The sequence below is a fragment of the Typopeltis vanoorti genome, chromosome 10 (genome assembly GCF_054136105.1).
Source record: "Typopeltis vanoorti isolate ZY-2024b chromosome 10, IOZ_Tvanoo_1.0, whole genome shotgun sequence".
In the NCBI taxonomy this organism is placed as follows: Eukaryota; Metazoa; Arthropoda; class Arachnida; order Uropygi; family Thelyphonidae; genus Typopeltis; species Typopeltis vanoorti.
The window spans coordinates 18,652,780-18,673,980 of record NC_143558.1 but is presented as its reverse complement, the minus strand read 5'-3'; the positions used below and the strand labels follow the sequence as shown (position 1 = coordinate 18,673,980).

The 21,201-nt window shown below is 38.6% G+C and overlaps 1 protein-coding gene across 6 annotated transcripts in view; it reads left to right on the top strand.

Annotated features, from left to right (window-relative positions):
- Window positions 1–12,369: 12,369 nt before the first annotated feature.
- The window catches only part of LOC150102202 (ral GTPase-activating protein subunit alpha-1), an 800,562-nt gene continuing 791,730 nt past the window's right edge, over window positions 12,370–21,201 (top strand). For all 6 annotated transcript variants that reach the window (XM_090398990.1, XM_090398987.1, XM_090398991.1 and 3 more), the window contains exon 1: window positions 12,370–12,581. In XM_090398990.1, coding sequence (XP_090255116.1) covers window positions 12,476–12,581 — 106 coding nt within the window. In that variant the 5' untranslated portion in view covers window positions 12,370–12,475. The remainder of the gene's footprint in view (window positions 12,582–21,201) is intronic.

The window sequence follows — 21,201 nt, the reverse complement described above, 5'->3', positions numbered from 1 at the left end:
AAAGTATAGACTGAAGGACCCAATTCAAAAACTCATCCCAGGATTACACAAACAGCCATACTAAATCTTCTAGATTCACAAATACAATATGTTCTAATCTCATATCCTTTAATTTATGCAACAATCTTTAGTATGTATCCAATCAAATGCCTTAGCAAAGTGTAACAGTGTCGTAGTGTATCCCTTCCCTTTATCCAGGTTAGTAAAAATTAAGATAATTCAGATAATGAGTACGACTTCACTTAGATCCATTAACCAGTTGTAAATAACATGGTACGCAATGATACCACTACACTGGATGGAGACAGAGAGGCACCTACAGATAGGTCTGCATTTGAGAGGAACTTGTGACATGAAATTAAGAATTATTTGCACGTTAGCACAAGAAACGTATATTTAATATATTGCCAGATATTTCAGTTTGAAAATAACAAGCTATCATCAGTGGCTAGACAGAAAACAGTTTTTTACAAGGTAGAATACAAACAATTGATCATTCAAAATTAGAACTAGCCGCGTGATGTTATATCGTTAATCATGATATTATTTCACTGAAGAAGGTAAACATAACAGTGCAGAATAGTTACATGTATAATTTACAATGTCATACAAAAATTTAATTTATAAAATCATAATAAAGATATCATTAGACAAAAGCTGTATCTTTGTAGGTCTTCATTTTAAAAAAAAAATTAATAATTAATTTGTTATTCAGATCAAACTTTCCCATATTTTTGACATAAATAGGCAGTCATTGCGATTTAGGTTAGAGCTGTGAAGTAAGGCCTCAGCACTCTGTTTAAATAGGCATTCGAATTTATACTGACAACTGTGTAGAAGGCGATTTTTTGGACCATAGAATGTTGTGGTTTGTCTCTAATCCGTGTTGTGCCAATCCAGACTTATCCGATTTGTTGTGAAGAATACAGATATGGTTCAACAGCTTTTGTATATCGTGAATATTTTTTAAACAGTAGGACCAGACGGGATATCAGCATGTGTACTAAAGTAATGTACAGCTGAAATATCTTTGCCCTTTGCCTCTCTGTCTTCATCCAGTGTAGTGGTATCATTTTGTATAGGGCCAGTCCGAGAGTATCTGATACCCTAGGCAAAGAAAATTTAGCGCACCAATACATTGTCTCTCTATATATATTTTGTCATACTCACACGTACACCTACACATGTGGATATTTATAAAAATAATATCATTATGAACATTACAAAACTTTATTGACGGCTTGACTTATTTCAGTTTTTTATTATTAATCAAGGTTTTACTAATTTTTTTTCGAAGGTTGTAATTTTTCCCCGAACTATGTAGCAAAATCTTGGGGAACGAAATCTTAACGCCCCCCCCCCAGGCGATTGCCTATTGTAATACAGGTAACCCTCATATAAAGCGGTAGTTATACAACGCGGTTTCGTTATAACACGGTCTACAAATTGTAGTAACTCTTTATCTTTTCATATATTTTTCATCGCGCGAATTACAAATCGAATTTTATCTTCGTTAAATTTGCGTCTTCCCGTATCGCTCGTAAGTTATAAGTAGCGAATTTATATTAGGGAAAATACCCCTCAGCACGCATGTACGTCAATTGCTTACCGTATAAAGAGTTCATTGTTGAATGTTGTCTTCGGTTTTTGGCAGAAAAGCGCATTAAAAATCATGTATGTTAATCTCCAGCTGAGATTTTATTTTTTGGTGAGCTGCATACAATATGTAATGCTTTTTTTATGTAAAAAATTAATTTTTATAGTAATGTCCACTTAGAGGGCTTTTGCAATGGTCGAAAACGAAATTAGTGAATTAATTGATGGGGAAATAGATTTAAAATCGGAGGGGAGGGAGGAATTGGTACAATTAATAGATGACGTCAAACCATATGTTGGGGAATAATTCTGCCGAAGATTCCGATTATGATGAATCCGTTAAAGAATTCAGTTTAAAGAAATTAGCAGAAGGATTGGACTTGGCAAGAAAGATAGGAAGTTATTTTATGGATAATGATCTCTCAGTGGAGCGCTCAGGAAAATTCGAGACAATTGGATATTTGTTTAGCTCCATGTTATGAACTTAATAAAAAATTGCAGCATAGTGCTAAGCAAGGTCTTATTACTGAATTCTTGATAACTAAACCAGTCAAAGTATGTAATTAGAATTATATAAATGGTGTTTGTATATTAGGACTGTCTCAGACCAATGTTGTAGAGTATTCATTTGGAGAAAAGCCCTTAAAGCCAGCCCACATTAATTAGTAACAACACCTCTTAAATACAACATTTGCAAGTAGAGATTGGTTTTAGTGGATTTATCCTTTCAGTCGTTTCCGACACTAGATGCCATTGTAGACATTACCCACAAGTGTTCTGGTGAAATATTTTACGGGGCAGTTCATCCATGCTTCCCCACCCAATTTTATCCGGGACCCTCATACGGCTGGGATGTATTCATGACTATAATCTATGTCTGTTCATGGGGTTGTTTGCCTGTTCTAGCGGGACGAATAACCAGAGTTTCCAGTTGAAAAAATCCCCTACCTCTGTGTGAGACCGGCAAACTCACCTTTCGTCGAAAGAGAACAAATAACGGTTACCAACGTCACCGACGGGAATCGAACCCAGCACTTTCCAATCAAAGGGCTTCATCTATATTGATTGAGTTACGGAGGCTCGGAAGTAAAGATTATAAAATAAACCCTAAATTTGCTTGTAGACTTCATTTTTAGTCTTAGAGTTCAAATGGCTACAGAACCTATCGAATACCCTATACTTAACATAGAGGAAGTTCTGGGCTCAATTATCTTGTGCTAAAGTCTTTTTAAAGCTCGATGTTCATAGTGGCTTTTATCAGATACCTTTAAAAGAGGAAGATCAACAGAACTTTGCTTTTTCGACCCAAAAGGAAACATTTCAATTTACCAGTAACCTCAAGATGAAAGAAATTCTGGACAAGGTTTTCAAGAAATTATGGATTTTATTCTATCAGATCTATTAGGCTTTATATAAAGCCTAATAGATCTGATATTTCTGTATATGCATTTATATTTCTTTATATTTCTTTATATGCATCACAGAGCTATGTTAAAATATATATAATATGTTAAAATATATATGTATATGTTAAAATATACATTTTATAGAGCCCATAACGTTATGTGTTCTATAAAACTGTTATAGAGCACATAACGTTATGGGCTCACACTTATATGGCGTTTTGTGTGTTCATTGTGATAGACTGCTTTGTTGTCCAGTAATGAGTTCACATAATAATCTTCCAAGAGAGTCACGAAGAAATTATTTGAGGCCAAACTCAAACTTCAAAATGCGAATATTTCTCGAGTGAACTCTTCCATCTAGGTCACCACATTTCACATGAAGGAATAAAACCTGACCCAGGTATTCTAAATGTTCTCTTGATTCTCTGCTCCTAAGATTACAAAGCAAATCAGCAACTTTATAGAAATGCTAAACATTTATCGAGAGTTTATTTGAAGAATCTCAATAATCTCAACAAAGAAAGGGGTAATTTCAATTGGAGTGCTAGAGAAAAAAGCTCCACTGACTAAATCCCCCTGTACTGAGTTAGCAAAAACCTTTATTTTTCTCTATATGCAACACAGAGCTATGTTAAAACTGTTATAGAGCACATAACGTTATGGGCTCACTTTAGTGAGTACGGGAATTACAAACCAGAGGTATCTTACTTCATATAATATACATCTCTTATATTATCTTTAGACAGGTCTCATCCCTTATTTCGTTTCCTCTTGCTCCTTCTCCACAATGCTATTAGAGTATTTGAGGGCTAGGGATGAATCACATCTATTTTGCTATTTCGTCTCATGCAGTTGAAGTCTGTCACATTTAACAGGCGGCGGTCTCAACCCACCTGGCCAACTTGAAATGAAATGGGAACAAAACTTCCCAGATATGTAGACAAGACTCCTGGAATCCTAACATTTATTCTTACAGTGACTGCACTTCAAAAATACTAATATGATCTTTCCTTATAATAAATCTCATGCTGCATCGATTGTCGTGCAGAACAATAAGGTAGCATTTTATAGGTAAAGGTACTAGAGATCAAATCCTTTGCCTTCGACCCATCACTGAAAAGCACAAAGAATTTAGAATTTAGAAAGAATTTGTTCCATAGACTATTCCAAATCCTTTGACTGCCTTCAGCATATGAAATTATGAGAAGTAATGAATTTAATGAGTTTTCTCAACACATTATTAGGTTGATAGCCAAGTAGTACATTGAGCAGGAAGTTACACTACGAACAAGTGTTGGATTAACTGATTACCTTCAGGTCGCACGAGAATATTTGTTATGTGCCTGGAGCTAAAGATGATCTATCTAAAGATGGTGACTAGATACAGACACAGAGTATCTGTATCTAGTCGAAAGATTAGAAGAATCAGTGGCATAGTCAGTTATGAAACATAAGAAGGCTGCCACTTCTAATGTGTTATCTTTTCCAAAAACAAAAAATTCATTCCAACTAAGACATGTTAAAGTGGTGGATATGTGAATTGCAGTCAAAAGTATAATGATAAACAACATTACAAAAGAAATTATAATTGTAAATGAGAGACACTACATTGACAAAATAACTATATTTCACAATAAACTTATTATACTTCTCCTGAAACTCATTCACAGACGAAGCTCTCACAATCACAATCACCTCTGGCAATGCATTCCAAGCATTCACAATCCTCCAGTCAAAACATCTATCCTAAGACCCGTGCTAACCATAGATAATTTCAAGGGATGAACCCTCATTCTATCCCTTCGTGCACTATACAGAAAATCGTCATCAGTATCAATCCAATAAAACCCATTTAGTATGCTTCTATCATATCTCCTCTCTTTCAAATATCAACTAGATTTCGGAGCGCAGAAATCTCCAATCTATCCTCATAAGAAATATTCCAGAGACTTGCCATTCCAATCTTTGTCACTCTCTTTTGGATCCTCTCCACCATTCCTTCATCACCAAGGAATTTATGTGACCAGACCTGTGCGCAATTGTCTAGATGTCGTTTTATTATTGCCTTGTAAATTGGAACAATGACTTCTCTATACATGCTTGTATGTGTGTTCTTCAACATGTAATTCGATGGGTTGTTTTGTCCTCCTTAGCAATATGCCCTCTAAACTTCGGTTCTGTGTTCACAAATACCCCAAATCCCTTGCATTCAACTTTTTGCAGTTCAATTCCATTAATTCAGTACACAGCATGTGATTTCACGCCCCCCCCCAAGTGCATCACATGAATCTTAACCACGTTAAACTAGTAGCTATTTACCTTTGCCGATACCACCAGCATATTTAAGTCATTCTGCAAGATATGTACACCACCGTCATTGACTATCGCCCTACCCAATTTTACATGGTCAGCAAACAATTTCCTGTCAAAGTATTTCCCAATATTAAAAAAAAAAAAATCAGCTAACGCCTTTTTATTCCCGTATATACGGGAGTAGGCGAGGCCATTTAGCCCTATCTAACTTTTGGAGACTGAGTGGGCAGTTCAATCTCCACTGGTACCCAATCAGAGACAGATGGCCCAAGGCTATCACTAATTAAGCGGTACGCAGTGAAGAGAGACGGCTCAAAATGTGCCGCCATCTCGTGGTCTCTAATCCTAACACAATATATTTAATGTCTGAAATAATGTGGGTTCTACGGTCGATTTTCTTGAATTTACAGGACGAAAAACCCGAGTTTCCGGGAGAAAAAACCTGCTTGCCCGTGCCAGAGATCGACTAACTCGGGAACCGGTCGAAAAAAGGCTTAGAAAAATTTCCTCTAGTCGCCGACTAGACTCGAAACCAAGACTTCCTTCGTGCGGCCTAGCGCGATGGTGTGCAAACTTCCCAATATTAGTAAAGTGAAATTAAACAATTGAAGACAAAACTGAGTAATGGGTTATACGGTATACCCCATGTCTCACCTGCCGTTTCACTGTTCTCAGATCTTACATTTTTTTTTATTTTTTAGTTGACGATTTTGAGGAAAAAATTAATAAAAAGGAATGTGGAATTGGCTTTTGCACTCCACGGCACTTTACTTAAGAAGGAATACTTCGGTTCAAATCTAGTCGCTGACTAAAGGAAAATTGTCTAAGCCTTTTTACGATCGGTTCCCGAGTTAATCGATCTCTGTCACGGGGAAGTGCGTTTTTTTCTCCCTGAAATTCGGGTTTTTTGTCGCGTAAACTGAAGAAAATCGACCGTCAAACCCAATATTTTGAGACAAAAAATATTGTCTTAGGGACACGAGATGGTAGCACTTGTTGAGCTGAGTCTCTTCATTCGTAGTGATTAAATTACTGATAGCTTTTGGCCGGCTATCTCTGATTGCTATCAATGGAGACTGAACTGTCCACTTAGTCTCCAAAAGTTAGATAGGATTAAAATAGCCATGATTTCTCCCTATACGGGAATAAATGGCGCTAACTTATTATTGTTATTATTATTATTATTATTATTGTAAACATTTTATAAATGTATAAAGAAAACGCAATTATAACTGTAAATGACAAAACTTTGAGAATGATTACAATAAGGATTATGATTAAGACGCTTGTCGAGAGAAGAAAAGCATTGATAAGGAGGTCATTTCTAGAAAAATTTCCTCTGCTGATGATGTTGCCAATGAACATTTTGAGAGAGTTCTACAAATCAATAGTAGCTCTCATGCGGAGCCCTTTGTAAATGCCGATTTAGAGGATAGGAGTTCTCTGTCTACTAGTAATCTATCATTAGGATTAGTTGAGTCTAATTATTTATATTAATTTCTAATAAATAAATATAAATAAATTAGCTAATGCCTTTTATTCCTTTATATGTAGTAAGGAAGGCTTTTTAATCCTATCTAGCTTTTGGAGACTGTTCAGTCTCCACTGGTAGCCAATCAGAGATAGCTCACCCATGACTGGCCCATAAAGAGGCTGGTAAAGAAGTATTGCCATTTCTTGTTATTTAACACATACAGTGCATGTTCTATAATAGTGTTGGTTCTATGGTTCGATTTTCTAAAGTTTAGGATAGAAACAACCAGAATGTCCAAGTGAAAAACCCACTGGGCCAAGATGGAGATCGACTAACTCTGAAAGTGGTCGATGAAAGGCTTAGGAACATTTCCTTCAGACAGCGATTAGACTCGAACTTAAGTTAATCTTTGGGTGGTATAGTGTAGGGGATGCAAGCGTCACTTCTTTGTAATCAGTTTTTTTTTCTAATGTTTGATACGAGAAATCTTCGTATAGTTAAAGCTCATCTCAAACTGTTGGATCATCTCTAATTTAATTTAATATATTTTTTCTGTAGCATAAAGTTGAGAGAAGAAGATTTTGATCTTTCCAACGACGTTTTGAAGTCATTAAAGAACTATATTCCTGTATACAACTACCTACTAAATGCCTTTGTAGCAAGTGGAAGCAGAGCTTGCATCCTCTATGCTAAGCCACTCAAGGATAGACTTACGACACGAGTAACTTTTTCTAAGTCTTTCTTTGAACGTTTCCAGAGTTATTCGATCTCTGGCACGAGCAAGAGTGTTTTCTATTACGGAAACTCGTGCTTTATATATCCTGTAAGCAAGAAAATCGACCATAGACACCACATTACTTCAGATGATAACACATCCTCTTAGGATTAGGTACCAAGAGATGGCACTTGTTTGCCCGTCTCTCTTCATCGGTTACCACTTAATGGTAATATTCATGATCTATCATTCACAATCATAATTAATATCTCTGATTGGCTGCTAGTGGAGATTTAACTTCCCTTCACTCTCCAAAAGCTAGATAGGTTTAAAAGGCCTCGCTTACTCCCTACAAGGGAATAAAAAGCATTAGCTGATTTTTTTTATATTCAAAGCTAAAAGTGTATCATCAAATCATTAATGAACATATCTTTAAACAACACTTCCGTTTACTTCCTTATAGACGCTTTTTATACACAACTCGCTGATATCTATTATTATTATTATTATTATTATTATTATTATTATTATTATTATTATTATTATTATTAAGTCGGCGACTAGAGGAACTTTTTCTAAGCCTTTTCTCGACCGGTTCCTGAGTTAGTTGATCTCTGGCATTGGCTAGCGGGTTTTTTCTCCCCTCGAAACTCAAGTTTTTCGTCCTGTTAACTCAAGAAAATCGGCCGTCTAACCCACACTATTTTCAGACATTAAAAATATTGTTTTAGGGTTAGGCACCACGAGATGGTGACCTTTCTAGCCGCCTTTTTCACTGTGTAGGAATTAATTAGTGATAGCCTTGGGCCAGCTATCTCTGATTTGCTGCCATTGGAGATTGAACTACCTACTCAGTCTCCAAAAGTTAGATAGGGCTAAACGGCCTCGCCTACTCCCTATATGCAGGAACAAAAAGGTGTTAGCTGATTTTTTTAAACATTTTTTAATTTATTATTATTATTATTATTATTATTACAAAACTACCCACATGGAGTCCGAGGACTTCTCGCAGGACAACAGTGCAATCCACTGTTTACACTGCAGAATAGAATATCAGTCCTCCACTGCATACCACCCACTCCCATTACATATTATTATATTTTCTTTTTGTCTATTAATTGCGTGTGTTCAGCGGGCGATTTATTTTATAGCATCTGTTCTCACACCTCAGCCACGTTTCTTACTATTCAAATTATTAATTTAATATTGTAATGTAATTTTAAAAGGCTTAAAGAAAAACATTGACTAAAATAACAATAACAGCGAGATGTACAACCAGCATTCAGTTACATGCATCTTTGCAATATTAGGTGTTTTATAAAACTAGAAAAATTATTCATGTGGAATTCATTCATTCATATTCAAAAGTATTTACTCTGTATTTAAAATTTTGAGGATACAGTGTTTTTTTTTTTTTGACACTGATCTTCTTCTTCTTCTACTTCTGCAGCTTCTCCCACTTAAGTGGGGTCACTGTTTGTTATGAGTCTCCTCCACACCTTCCTGTCTTGGGCTGTCACCACATCCAAGTTCTTCATCTTCAAGTCCTCTTCTACCAGCTCCCTCCATATCTTCTTTGGCCGCCCACGCTTCTGCCTTCCTTGCACATCCATCTGCATGACCCTTCTTCCCACATATTCGTCCTCCCTCCTCATCACATGACCAAACCATCTCAACCTTGCCTCCTGTATTTTCGCTCCTAAGTTCGTAACTTTCACTGTTCCCCTGACATAGTCATTTCTCAGATGATCCTTTCTGGTCACACCGCACATCCACCTAAGCATTCTCATCTCTGCTACTTCCATCCTGCTAATGTTATTTTTCCTCAGGGCCACAGTTTCTATAGCATATGTCATAGCTGGCCTCACTACTGTCCTATAAATTTTGCCTTTCAGATTGATCGGCACCCTCTTATCGCATAACACTCCAGCCATCTCCCTCCAGTTCCTCCAACCTGCTTGTATCCTGCATCCCACTTCCTTCTCACCTCCTCCATTTTCTTCCACTGTCGAACCTAAGTATCTAAAGTCTCTCACCTTCCTGATGACATTTCCTTCCAGCTCCAAGTCTGTCTCCTGGCCACCGCCCACTGCGCAACACATATACTCTGTCTTACTTCTGCTCAGTCTCATACCTCTCTCTTCCAGTACTTTTCTCCATCTTTCCAGTTTAGTTTCCGCTTCTTCTCTTGAATCTACACACAGCAAGATGTCATCTGCATACAACATTGTCCAAGGTGCATCTTCTCTCACCTCCTCTGTTACCACCTCCATCACAATATTAAACAGAAACGGACTTAATGCTGACCCTTGATGCAAGCCAACTGTTACTTGAAAACTTTCTGTCTGTCCCAAACAGGTCCGAACACTTGTCTTCACATTTCTGTACATTTCCCGCACCAACCTGACATATTTCTCCGGCACCTTCTTCTCCCTCAGACACCTCCAGACATCTTGCCTTGGCACTCTATCGTATGCTTTCTCCAGATCAATAAATACCAGATGCAGCTCCCTTTGTTTCTCTCGATATTTTTCCATCATCTGTCGTAACCCAAAGATAGCATCTGTTGTTGATCTACCAGGCATGAAGCCAAATTGTTTCTTTGCAATCTCCACCTCCTCCCTCAATCTACCATCAAGAACCCTTTCTAGGATCTTCATTGTGTGGGACATCAACTTTATTCCTCTGTAATTTTTACAGTCTTGTGCATCCCCTTTACCCTTGTAGATGGGAACAAGAGTACTCTCCCTCCATTCCTCGGGTATATTTTCCTGTTGGCAAACTTTCATGAACAGGTCCCACAGCAGGTCAATTCCCTCTTCCCCCAGTGCCTTCCATGCGTCCACTGGAGTTCTGTCGGGGCCCACCGCTTTTCTATTCCTCATCCTCTTCATGGTCTCCATCACTTCCATTCTACTGATGTTCTGCACCATCCCCTCAGAAGGCTGCCCATCTCCTCTGTGAGTCCTTGCATTTTCCTCATTCAGAAGTCCCTCAAAGTATATTTTCCATCTGTTTCTTATGTCCACATCCCTCCATAATACTCTTCCTTCAGCATCTTTGATCTGTCTCACATGTAAGCTGTCCTTAGCTGCTTTATTTCTACATTTCGCTAGTTGGTAAATTTTTCTCTGTCCTTCCTTTGTTTCTAATTGATCATACAGATCTTGATATGCCATGGCCTTCGCCTGTGCCACAACTCTCTTGGCTTCTTGCTTTCTCTCTTTGTACACTTCTCTATCCTCTTCCACTCTTGACTCATCCCACTTCTGCTTTGCCTTCCTCTTAGCTGTCACTGCCACTTGTACATCATTATTCCACCACCAACCCTCCTTCTGCTCTCTAATCTTTCCAGATGTCTCACCAAGCACCTCGATTGCACAGCTCAGGATTACTTTTGAATTATGTTTCCACCAATCTTGTACACTTTCCAGTCCATCCGAAATCCTCTCTAACACTCTCTCCCTAAAACGATTCCTCACACTCTCTTCTTTTAAGTGAAACCACTTAATTGTCTTCATCCCATGGCAACCAGAAGTTCTTATCTTCGATCTTATTTTAAAGTCTGCGCACAGCAGTCGGTGTTGTTGTGCTACTTGATCTGTTGGAATTACCTTACAGTTTGTCACAACCTTAAGATGTTTTCTTCTAGTCAAAATGTAGTCAATTTGTGAGCTGTTGTTACCACTTCTAAATGTTATCAAATGTTCTTTCCTCTTGAATAAAAACGAGTTCACAATTGCCAGATCAAATGCTACTGCAAAGTCCACAACCCTCTCTCCTTCCTGGTTCATCATTCCCACTCCGTGGCCACCATGCACCCTTTCACAGTCTCTATTCTGTCTTCCTATGTGCCCGTTCAAGTCTCCTCCGACAATCACCATCTCGTTTTCTTCCAATTCCCTCATTTCTTCATCTAACACGTTCCAGAACTCATCTTTCTCCTCTGCTGTACAGCCAACTTGCGGGGCATATACACATAATACGACCACCCGCTCTTCTCCAAGACCCAATTTCATTCGCATGATCCTGTCGTTCCTTCTACCCACGTCCAGTACTCCCCCCTTCATTCTGCCACACACCACAATTCCTACACCATTTCTTCCCTCGTTATTCGCTCCAGAGTAGAACAATTTATATCCATCTCCCAGTTCCTTTGCCTTTCCCCCTTTCCACCTTGTCTCCTGCACAAATAAAATGTCCAACTTCCTCTTTCTCATCATGTCTGCCACCTCTCTTCCCCTTCCAGTCATGCTTCCAACATTCAGTGTTCCCACTCGCAACATCCTCTCCACCTGCTGGGCTCGCTTCTTTAACCGCACCCGCCCTTGATGCGGTAGCCCTCGTCCACTTCTCACAGCTGTAGGGCGATGTGGCTGCGCGTCGCTTAAGGGGTACGCCCTAGCCCTTATATCATTTTCTCTTCGACTCATAATCATAGTTTGAGTTGGCACTTTTTTTTGACACTGATACATGATCTAAAAGTCTGTGTCTATGACATTTTTTATTGGGGTGGGGGTTCTGAACGTATCAAAAAAGTGGGAGATCATGTAATATATTCCTTATCGAAACAATCAGTTATGTCACATTTCGTTATTCGAAAGAAAGCAAAAAATATATAAATAAATACATTAAAAAAATAAGAGAAATAAAATAAAAGCACAGCCGAAATTCTTTTAAATAACAGTTTTATTAAGGATAAATTAGATATATTGCGATGCATATATCTATAATACTGGATATTTTATTTATAATTACTACAGTGTTATTTTATTTTTGATAGCTATATTTACATTTGAGATGTCGTCTGTTATGAGTAGATTGTGTTTTGCTCCAGGCTTGTCATTCTTGTTTGGGGTGGAAGATCAAAGCGTGAAGTAGATTACGATGTAGGAATTGGGGGGGAGTGTCAATGGATGGATATTGGAATGATATGTTTTCAGGTTGTCAAAATTAATAATCAGACGAGCGATGTTTAGTAAAAAACCTCATTCGGATATTAGAAAATCATCCCTTAAGGTTCTTGATGCAAAGAAAGATTCATTGAGTCGATTGAAACACCTGAAAATAGTATTAGGTAAGGCGTATATATCTTAATGTGTTTGTTGATTGGTTAATCTTGTTGTTTATTGATGGTTGTATATAATTTAACATTATTTAAAACAAAATGACAAACGACGTAACTCGAATACATCTAGAAACAGGAGTTCTTGGAAGTCAGGCGAGTACTACTACTTTATGACGTAAAGTACATTTAACAGAAATAATTTATATAACAGAAGTAGTAATAACTTATGTGCAAATTGAATGGAAGTTTAAATGCTAAGGAAATATTTCCAATGTTTGGCCCTTAGTTGATTGGTTTTGATCAAAAGATGTCGATGAGCATTGTAATTGCAGACCTATCATTTTGTCAATGAACCTAATTCCGCTTTTTAAACTGTTCAGAAATGACAATATCGACCAATTAATAACTAAGTATATATGAGCATCATAAGTTTCAGTATGAATGACATGTATGCCTTGAAAGGAACAAGTTGAAATACTTATCAGGTTGAGAAAAACAAACAAACAAACAAAACAAAAAAATTGATTGGTATGATTGGTTTATTATTATTATTATTATTATTATTATTATTATTACGGGCAACTCCAGGGAGTCATTAGACTCATCGAGGGAGGCCCCAAATCATTTTCATCACAACTATTCGACATTCATACAGTATCTATCATACCTCGCCTTAAACTCATTCACTGTCACAGCATCCACCACAGACTCAGGGAGCGCATTCCACTCATTCACTACTCTAAAAGTAAAGAACCCAGCTCTAACACCTTTACTAACCACACTTTTGCCCAGTTTCCATGGATGTCCCCTAGTCCTCCCACAACCAGCCCTGTTCTCAAAAATATCTTCTGAATTAATTTTATAGAAACCCTTCAGTAATTTGAATGTCTCAATCATATCTCCCCTCCTCCGCCTATCAACCAATTTTTGCAACCCACAAATCCTCAACCTGTTCTCATACGGTTCATTCCACAGACCTGCTATCATCTTGGTCACTCGCCTCTGGATCCTCTCCACCTCCTCCCCATCAAGAAGAAACCTAGGTGACCAAATCTGAGCACAGTAGTCGAGATGAGGTCTTATCAAGGCTCGATACAGAGGAACAATAACCTGCTTATCTCTGCTTGTCAACGTATTCTTCAGCAACCAAGTGATTTGATGAGCTGATTTGGCCACTTTTGCAATGTGTCCCCTAAATTTCAATTCCTTATCCACCAACACTCCTAAATCTCGTGCCTCATCAATTTCCTGGAGCACGGTTCCACCAATGCAGTAAACTGCCTCCCATCTTTTCACCCCAAAATGCATAACCTTACATTTTGCCACATTAAATTGACATCCATTCTCCCTAGCCCAGACCTCCAATCTATCCAAATCATCCTGCAAAATTTTGACGTCATCTGCATTCACTATTGCCCTACCCAACTTCGCATCATCCGCAAACAAATGAACTGTTCCTCTCAGATCCTTTCCTATATCATTTATGAACAAATTAAACAGCAGTGGTCCAAGAACAGATCCTTGTGGTACACCACTAGTCACAGGCCGTCTTGTGGACTCTACTCCTGAGTAAACCACTCTCTGATATCTCTCCGTCAACCACCCTCCTATCCATCTCACCAACCCTATGTCCATTCCCATATGCTGCAATTTACTGATTAGAATTCCATGTGGTATCCTGTCAAAGGCCTTAGCAAGGTCCAGCAGAATCACTGTAAACCCATTACCCTTATCCAGTTCAGCCGTCACTGTGTTATAATACGTGAGCAAGTTACTGAGGCATGACCTACCCTTCACAAAACCATGCTGTCCCCGATACAGTATCCCATTTTCTTCTATCCAATCTTGTATTTTCCTCTTGACTATTTTCTCTAAGACCTTGATAATGATTCCTGTTATGCTGATTGGCCGGTAATTTTCAACAGCAGCCTTGGAACCACCTTTGTGCAGTGGAACTATTTTCCCCTCTTTCCACCCCCTTGGGACTGACCCAGTCCTGAGGCTCAAATTAAACATAATGGTCAAGGGCACTGACAATTCTTTGGCCGCTTCACGTACGACACGAGCTGGTATACCATCCAATCCCACAGATGTATTGACATTGAGGTTCTGTAATAGACTAGTTACCTCTACCTCATTCATCACAATTCCAGTATAAGCTGTTGGTTTCTCCATTTCCGCAAAGCCACCACCTGGATGATATACTCTTGCAAAGTGTTCGCTCAGTAATTCCACAACATTGACTGATTCAGTTACCTCCCTACCCTCAGCATTTTTTAAGATCATTCTACCATGAGCATTTTTCCTTTTACTTGCAACATATTGAAAAAACTGTTTGGGATTCTCTTTAGCCTGCATGGCCAATTTCCTTTCGTAATCTGCTTTTGCTTTTCTTACCACCCTTGTTACCATCCTGGCCTGAGCTTTGTACTGTTCATGCACCTGATGGTCACCCTTCTCCTTAAATTCCCTCCACAATTGTTTCTTTTTTTGCAGCTCAAGCTTAATAGTGTTATTCATCCATTTAACCCCTACCTGATTTATTATTCGGACTCTTGGTATACAGTCAACCATTGCCTCCTGCAAACAGTTCTTGACCACCTCCCATGCACCATCAACATCCAGCCCTTGCAGTTTTAAATGCCATGGCATTGAGCCAAGCACACACCTAAGCTTGTCATACTTACCAGCCCGGTAATTCCACATATACCCTGTCTTAATTGTAAATTCGACTCCTTTAGCCACCTCCCAAGTCATGACCTTATGGTCACTCTCACCAATTGGTGGCAACAAGGTCATGTTCGTTACAGCCACATTCTCAGTTGCAATTACTAGGTCCAGCACTCTCTGCCCCCTGGTATTTTCCAATACATGTTGCCGTAGATAGTTGTCCCTTAATAACTGCATAAAATCCAATTCCTTTCTCCCATGTGCCCTCTCCTCTTTCCAGTCAATATTACCATAATTGAAATCACCCATAATAATTACCCTCCTTCCATTCATTTCTTCTATTTGCTTATGCATACTATTCCCACCATCCACTCCATCACCCGGTCTATAGCAGCACCCAATTGTATATTTTGTTCTGCTAGATTGTATCTCACACCAAACAGCCTCAAATGTGCTTTTTTCCCCATCCTGCAGTTCAACTTCTATACTCCTTGGCTGAAGCTCATCAGCTATCATCAATAACACTCCTCCCCCCTTTTTATTCACCCTGTCACTCCTGAACACGCTATACCCATCGCATTCAATCCCACTAGCTTTATCATCTTCTGTCAGCCATGTTTCACTAATACCGACAACCTGTGGCCTGGAAGTGCCAACCATGGCCAAAAACTCTTCCTTCTTGTTCCTAATACTCCTGGCATTAGTGTACATGAATCGCAGAAGCCCATTTGTCCCATCCCTACTTTGATTCCTTATACTAATTATCCCATTCTGATTTGTTGTCCGTCGTACTCGCCCGGGCATAATATACTCATTCATACACTTAACTTCCCCCCCTAAAGTCTGCATATCTACTCCCCCCCCTCTTAATAAATCTAGTTTCCCTGAGTCTGTACATCCACTTCCACATCATTCATCAACACTCTTTCAAGTCTCCGTACACCAACTCCATTCAAATGTAACCCATCCATCTTATATAAGTCCTTTCGCCCATCGAACTCATTCCACACATCCACAAATTCCACACCACTCTCCATGCATAACCCACGCATAAAGTCATTGGCAATTATGGCCCTCCTTATGACCTTCTGTTGGTGAGATTCACTTAAGTTGAAAAAGAATATCAGCTTGACTAATAGTCATGATATGTGAGCCATACATACCTTTATGTATGGCTCTCAAGTATTACAAATTTTTGTTTTACCTGTTTAGTCTAGAGTTAACCAAGCTACCAACCAAGACATCAAGGTTATCATGGATGCGAAGTGTGTATTAAAATTGTAATACCATTGATATTACATTGAAATATATAATGGATACGAAGCTTATGAGGATGCGTATTTGATCCATAATGGCCGGTAAGGTGGTTAAGTGTGAACCAGATTTGCTAGCATGATAGGCTAAATGGATAGTATTTCCACTCTCTAACCAACAGGTATTCTGTTCAAAGACTACCTTTCTTCTTATTGGAGGATTGAAGTGGTTTGAAAATAGCATTTAAGTCTAGAGCAAAAGTTTTTGGATCCAGTTCTAATGTATCGTAGAGCCAGAACAACTTTTTGTTTGTTTACAATGTTTTGTTGGAAGGATTTATATAAGAAAAAAATAAGAACATGCATCATCTGATGTGTGTTCTTTCTTTCTTACTTCCTCTGTGATCAAGATATAGAATGTTCTGCTAACAGTTTATTTTCTGCTAGAAATGCTTTTTCCAAGAATTATTATTATTATTCAGACCTCCATGGAGTCAAAGACTCATCGTGGGAGGTCCTTCCTAAGAAACACAGTCTATCAAGACTCATCGAGGGGAGGTCCTCCCTAAGAAACACAGTCTATCATACCACTCCTTAAACTCATTGACTGTTCTCGCCACTCCATCAGGCAATGCATTCTATGATTCAACCACCCTCCATGTAAAGAAACCACTCCGCACCCTCTTGCTCACAGTTTCCTTTAGTAACTTCCAGGGATGGCCTCTTGTCATCACTCCTTCCCGCTGTTCAACCAAGCGAAAGAACTACCCAGTGTCAACCCTTTAACCACCTCTCAGCAGTTTAAAAGTCTCAATCATATCACTTCTCCTTCTTCTATCGACCAAACTCTGCAGTCCACATTCCCTCATCCAATCCTCATAACTATCATTGTACGGTCCTGAAACCATCTTTGTTATCTCCCTTTGTACCCTTTCCACAGTTAATTTATCCCCTTCAAATCCTGGGGACCAAATCTGAGAACAATAGTCCAAGTGTGGTATGATCAGGGTCTTATACAACGGAATGATAACTGGTTTATCTCTGCAGGTCAGCATCCTTCTCATTATTGCAGTAATGCTCCGTGTTACCTTCACCACCTTTGTAATATGTCCCCTAAATTTCAGGTTTCAATCAGTCATCAACCACAGATCTCTTGTCTCCTGTACTTCCTCCAGTATAACTCCTCCCATAGAGTATGCAGTGTCCCATCGATGTTTCCCAAACCTCAAGATCTTGCATTTTGCTGCATTAAACCAACACCTTTCCCCCATTCATTTGCCCATCTATCTAGCTTATTCAAATCCTCTTGCAGGGCTGCCACATCTGCACTATTACTAATAATCCTTCCCAGCTTCGCATCATCTGCAAAAAACAGAATATCCCCTTGCAATCCACTGGCAAAGTCATTGATATAAAGGTTAAACAATATAGGTCCTAGTACTGAGCCCTGTGGGACCCCACTTGTAACCCTCTGCCTCCTTGAAACTGCTCTACCATACACAACTCTCTGATACCTATCGGACAGCCAATCCTGAATCCAGTTGACCAATCTGACATCCAGTCCCATGTTCTGCAACTTAAATATCATCTTATCATGTGGCACCCTGTCAGATGCCTTTGCTAAGTCTAAGAAAATGGCAGTATATGCCTTTCCCTCATCTAATGCTCTTGTAACTTTATCATAAAAGGCTGGCATATTGCTAAAACAAGATCGCCCCTTCACAAATCCATGTTGACTCTCACAGATAATATTACTCTCATCTGCCTAATGCTGTATAAGGTCCTTCACTACTTTCTCCAAGATCTTATTAACTACTGATGACACACAGACTGGCCTATAATTAGACACTTCCAGTCTGCTACCGCCCTTATGCAATGGCACTATCTTACCTTCCTTCCATTCCATCAGCACCTTTCCTGCAGCCGGACTTTCATTGAAAATTCAGGTCAAAGGCTCTGTCAGTTCCCTAGCACATTCTCTCAAAACGTGTGGTGAAATACCATCCAGTCCCACAGCTTTATTGACATCCAGAGTACTCAGTATTTGGAACGCACTCTCCTCCTGCACCTCTAAACCTCGAACCTGCCCTATCCCTCTAGCATTAAAACTGACTCCTCCAGGATGAATACTCCAATAAAGTGATCATTGAACAATTCCACTATGTCCTCTGCATCAGTCGCTCTATTCCCATTTTTATCCCACAATATCATTCTTCCACAGTCATTTCTCCTCCTACTGGTCACATATCTAAAAAAATTCCATAGGATTTTCTTTGGATCTGAGGGCCAATCTTCTCTCATATTCCAGTTTTGCTTTCCTTACCACACTAGTCACTCTTCTGGCCTGTGTCTTATACTTTTCATGCATCTTCTCTTCACCTATCTCTTTATATCTCTTCCATAGCCTCTTTTTTTGCATGCAATTCCTGTTTAATATTGTTTGTTATCCACTTTACTCCAAATTGTGTCCTCTTGTTCACTCGTGGTATACAACTTACTATTGCTCCTAACAAATATTCTTTCATAATTTTCCATGCACTAATGATATCCCGGCCTTCCAATTCCTCCCTCCATGAAACTTCCCCAAGTTGACGTCTTAGACTGTTATAATCACCTGCCTTATAATTCCACATATGTTCCCATCTCCTTGATACTCCTGCATGTCTATTCATTTTCCAATTCAAAACCATATAGTCACTCTCTCCAACTGGTGGGAGAGATGTCAACTCAATTATTATCAACTCTTCTGATGCTACAACCAAATTCAAAACTCTTGAACCTCTTGTTCCTGTTATTACATGTTGCCTAAGACATTTGTCCCTCAAGAATTCTAGAAATTCCATTCCCTTATTGCTACATGCATCTTCCTCTCCCCAATTTATACTACTGTAGTTAAAATCTCCCATAACAGTCATTCTTCTTGCACTTGCCAAACTTAGCTGTCTAAACATCTCTTGGTCCCCATCCTCTGTGCTCCTGGGTCTGTAGCAACGCCTCACTAAATATCCTGTCTTGCCCACCTCTACCTCACACCATATGCTTTAAAAATCATTAGTGCCACTGCCTTTGAAAGTATCCACTCTTAGAGGACATAGGTTGTCACTTATCATAAGCAGTACTCCACCACCACCACGCTTTCCCTTCCTATCCTGCCAAAAAATGCTGTTCCCAGTGACTTCTATTCCTGTTATTATATCCTCTTCTGTCAATCACGTCTCAGTGATCCCAATAATTTTTGGCTAGGCTGATGCTATCTGCACCACTAATTCCTCTCCCTTATTCTGGATACTCCTGGCATTAGTATAAAGCATATAAATGCCGTTGTTTCTATACCCAGCATTATCCCCTCTAGACTCCACTGGGCTCAGTGTTACCTGATGTCGTCCCCCTTCTCCCAAGTACCCAGGTAGAATTGACCTGGTAATGCTTCTGTCTTTGTGTTGAGGGGAACAACCTGTAATTGAAAAAAGGACTTTAGGTTTATAATGTTTTTTTAGAGATTATGCTAAAGGAAGTAGAGGAACTTTAAGTTTTGGATGGAGGAATTGTGTGGAAGCTCATTGAGATAACTCTGTTATTGATAAATGAATGACCTTTAGCATTGTTATGTGTAAAATGGATAATTGACCTTTGATAGAATTTCCTACTTGAAATAATGTTTTAACATATTACGGGAGAATTAGAAATTTTATTATGAATAGCTTTTTCAAGAAGAAAATCAACCGAAAATGGACTTGGAGAAGCACAAATAGACAAACTTACAATGAAATAGACTTCATCCTCTCCAACAGAAGATATATAATAAATAATACTGAAGTGCTTAATAGATTTAACACAGGAAGTGACCACATACTAGTAAGGGCAAAAGTATGGATCAACAAAAAATGGGAACGGAATAAGCTCATAAGAAACAAGTCCAATTTAGTGAATCTACAAAATCTCTACCACAATAAAAGCTGTTATAGAGAATCACTCAAAAATTAACTAAAAAAGTTAAACACAGCTACCACCATCGATGATGCTAATGAAATATTAACAAAATCTATCTTGAATTGTGCACTAGAAATAGGAGGTGTAAAAAGGCACCAAGGAGAGGAAAAACTAAAACAGGAAACCTTAGATCTGATCAAGAAAAGAAGAGATTTGAATGACACCAATAAAATGGAATATACAGAAATTTGTAAAACTATACATAAAAGGATGAAACATGAACTTAGATCATATAATACTAGGAAAATTAAAGAAACAATAGTAATATGAAGGTCCTAAGACGAACATTATCAGTTGGAACAAAGGAAATAGTTGCTGTAAGAGGAAAAAATGGTGAACTGATAAAAAATTGAGATTCAATAATCAAAAGAATTCAGGAATTTTATACTGAATTCTATGAAGACAAAGACCGGGACATCCAAGAATCCTCTATGGATAACTCGAGTCAGGAAGAACATGATGCCCCCTGAGATCTTACAAGGTGAAGTGGAAATGGCACTGTGGGAAATGAAGAATGGAAAGCCCCCCTAGGAGAAGATGGAATTATGGTAGACTTCTTAAAACTGGGAGGAAGCCCTGTTATCAAATTGTTGAGTAAACTCTTCAATAAATGCCTAAAACAGAGAAAAATTCCGAAAAATTGGAACAATTCACTTCTAATATTAATTTTTTAAAAAGGGCAATAAGGAAGAAATTAAAAACTACAGACCTATAAG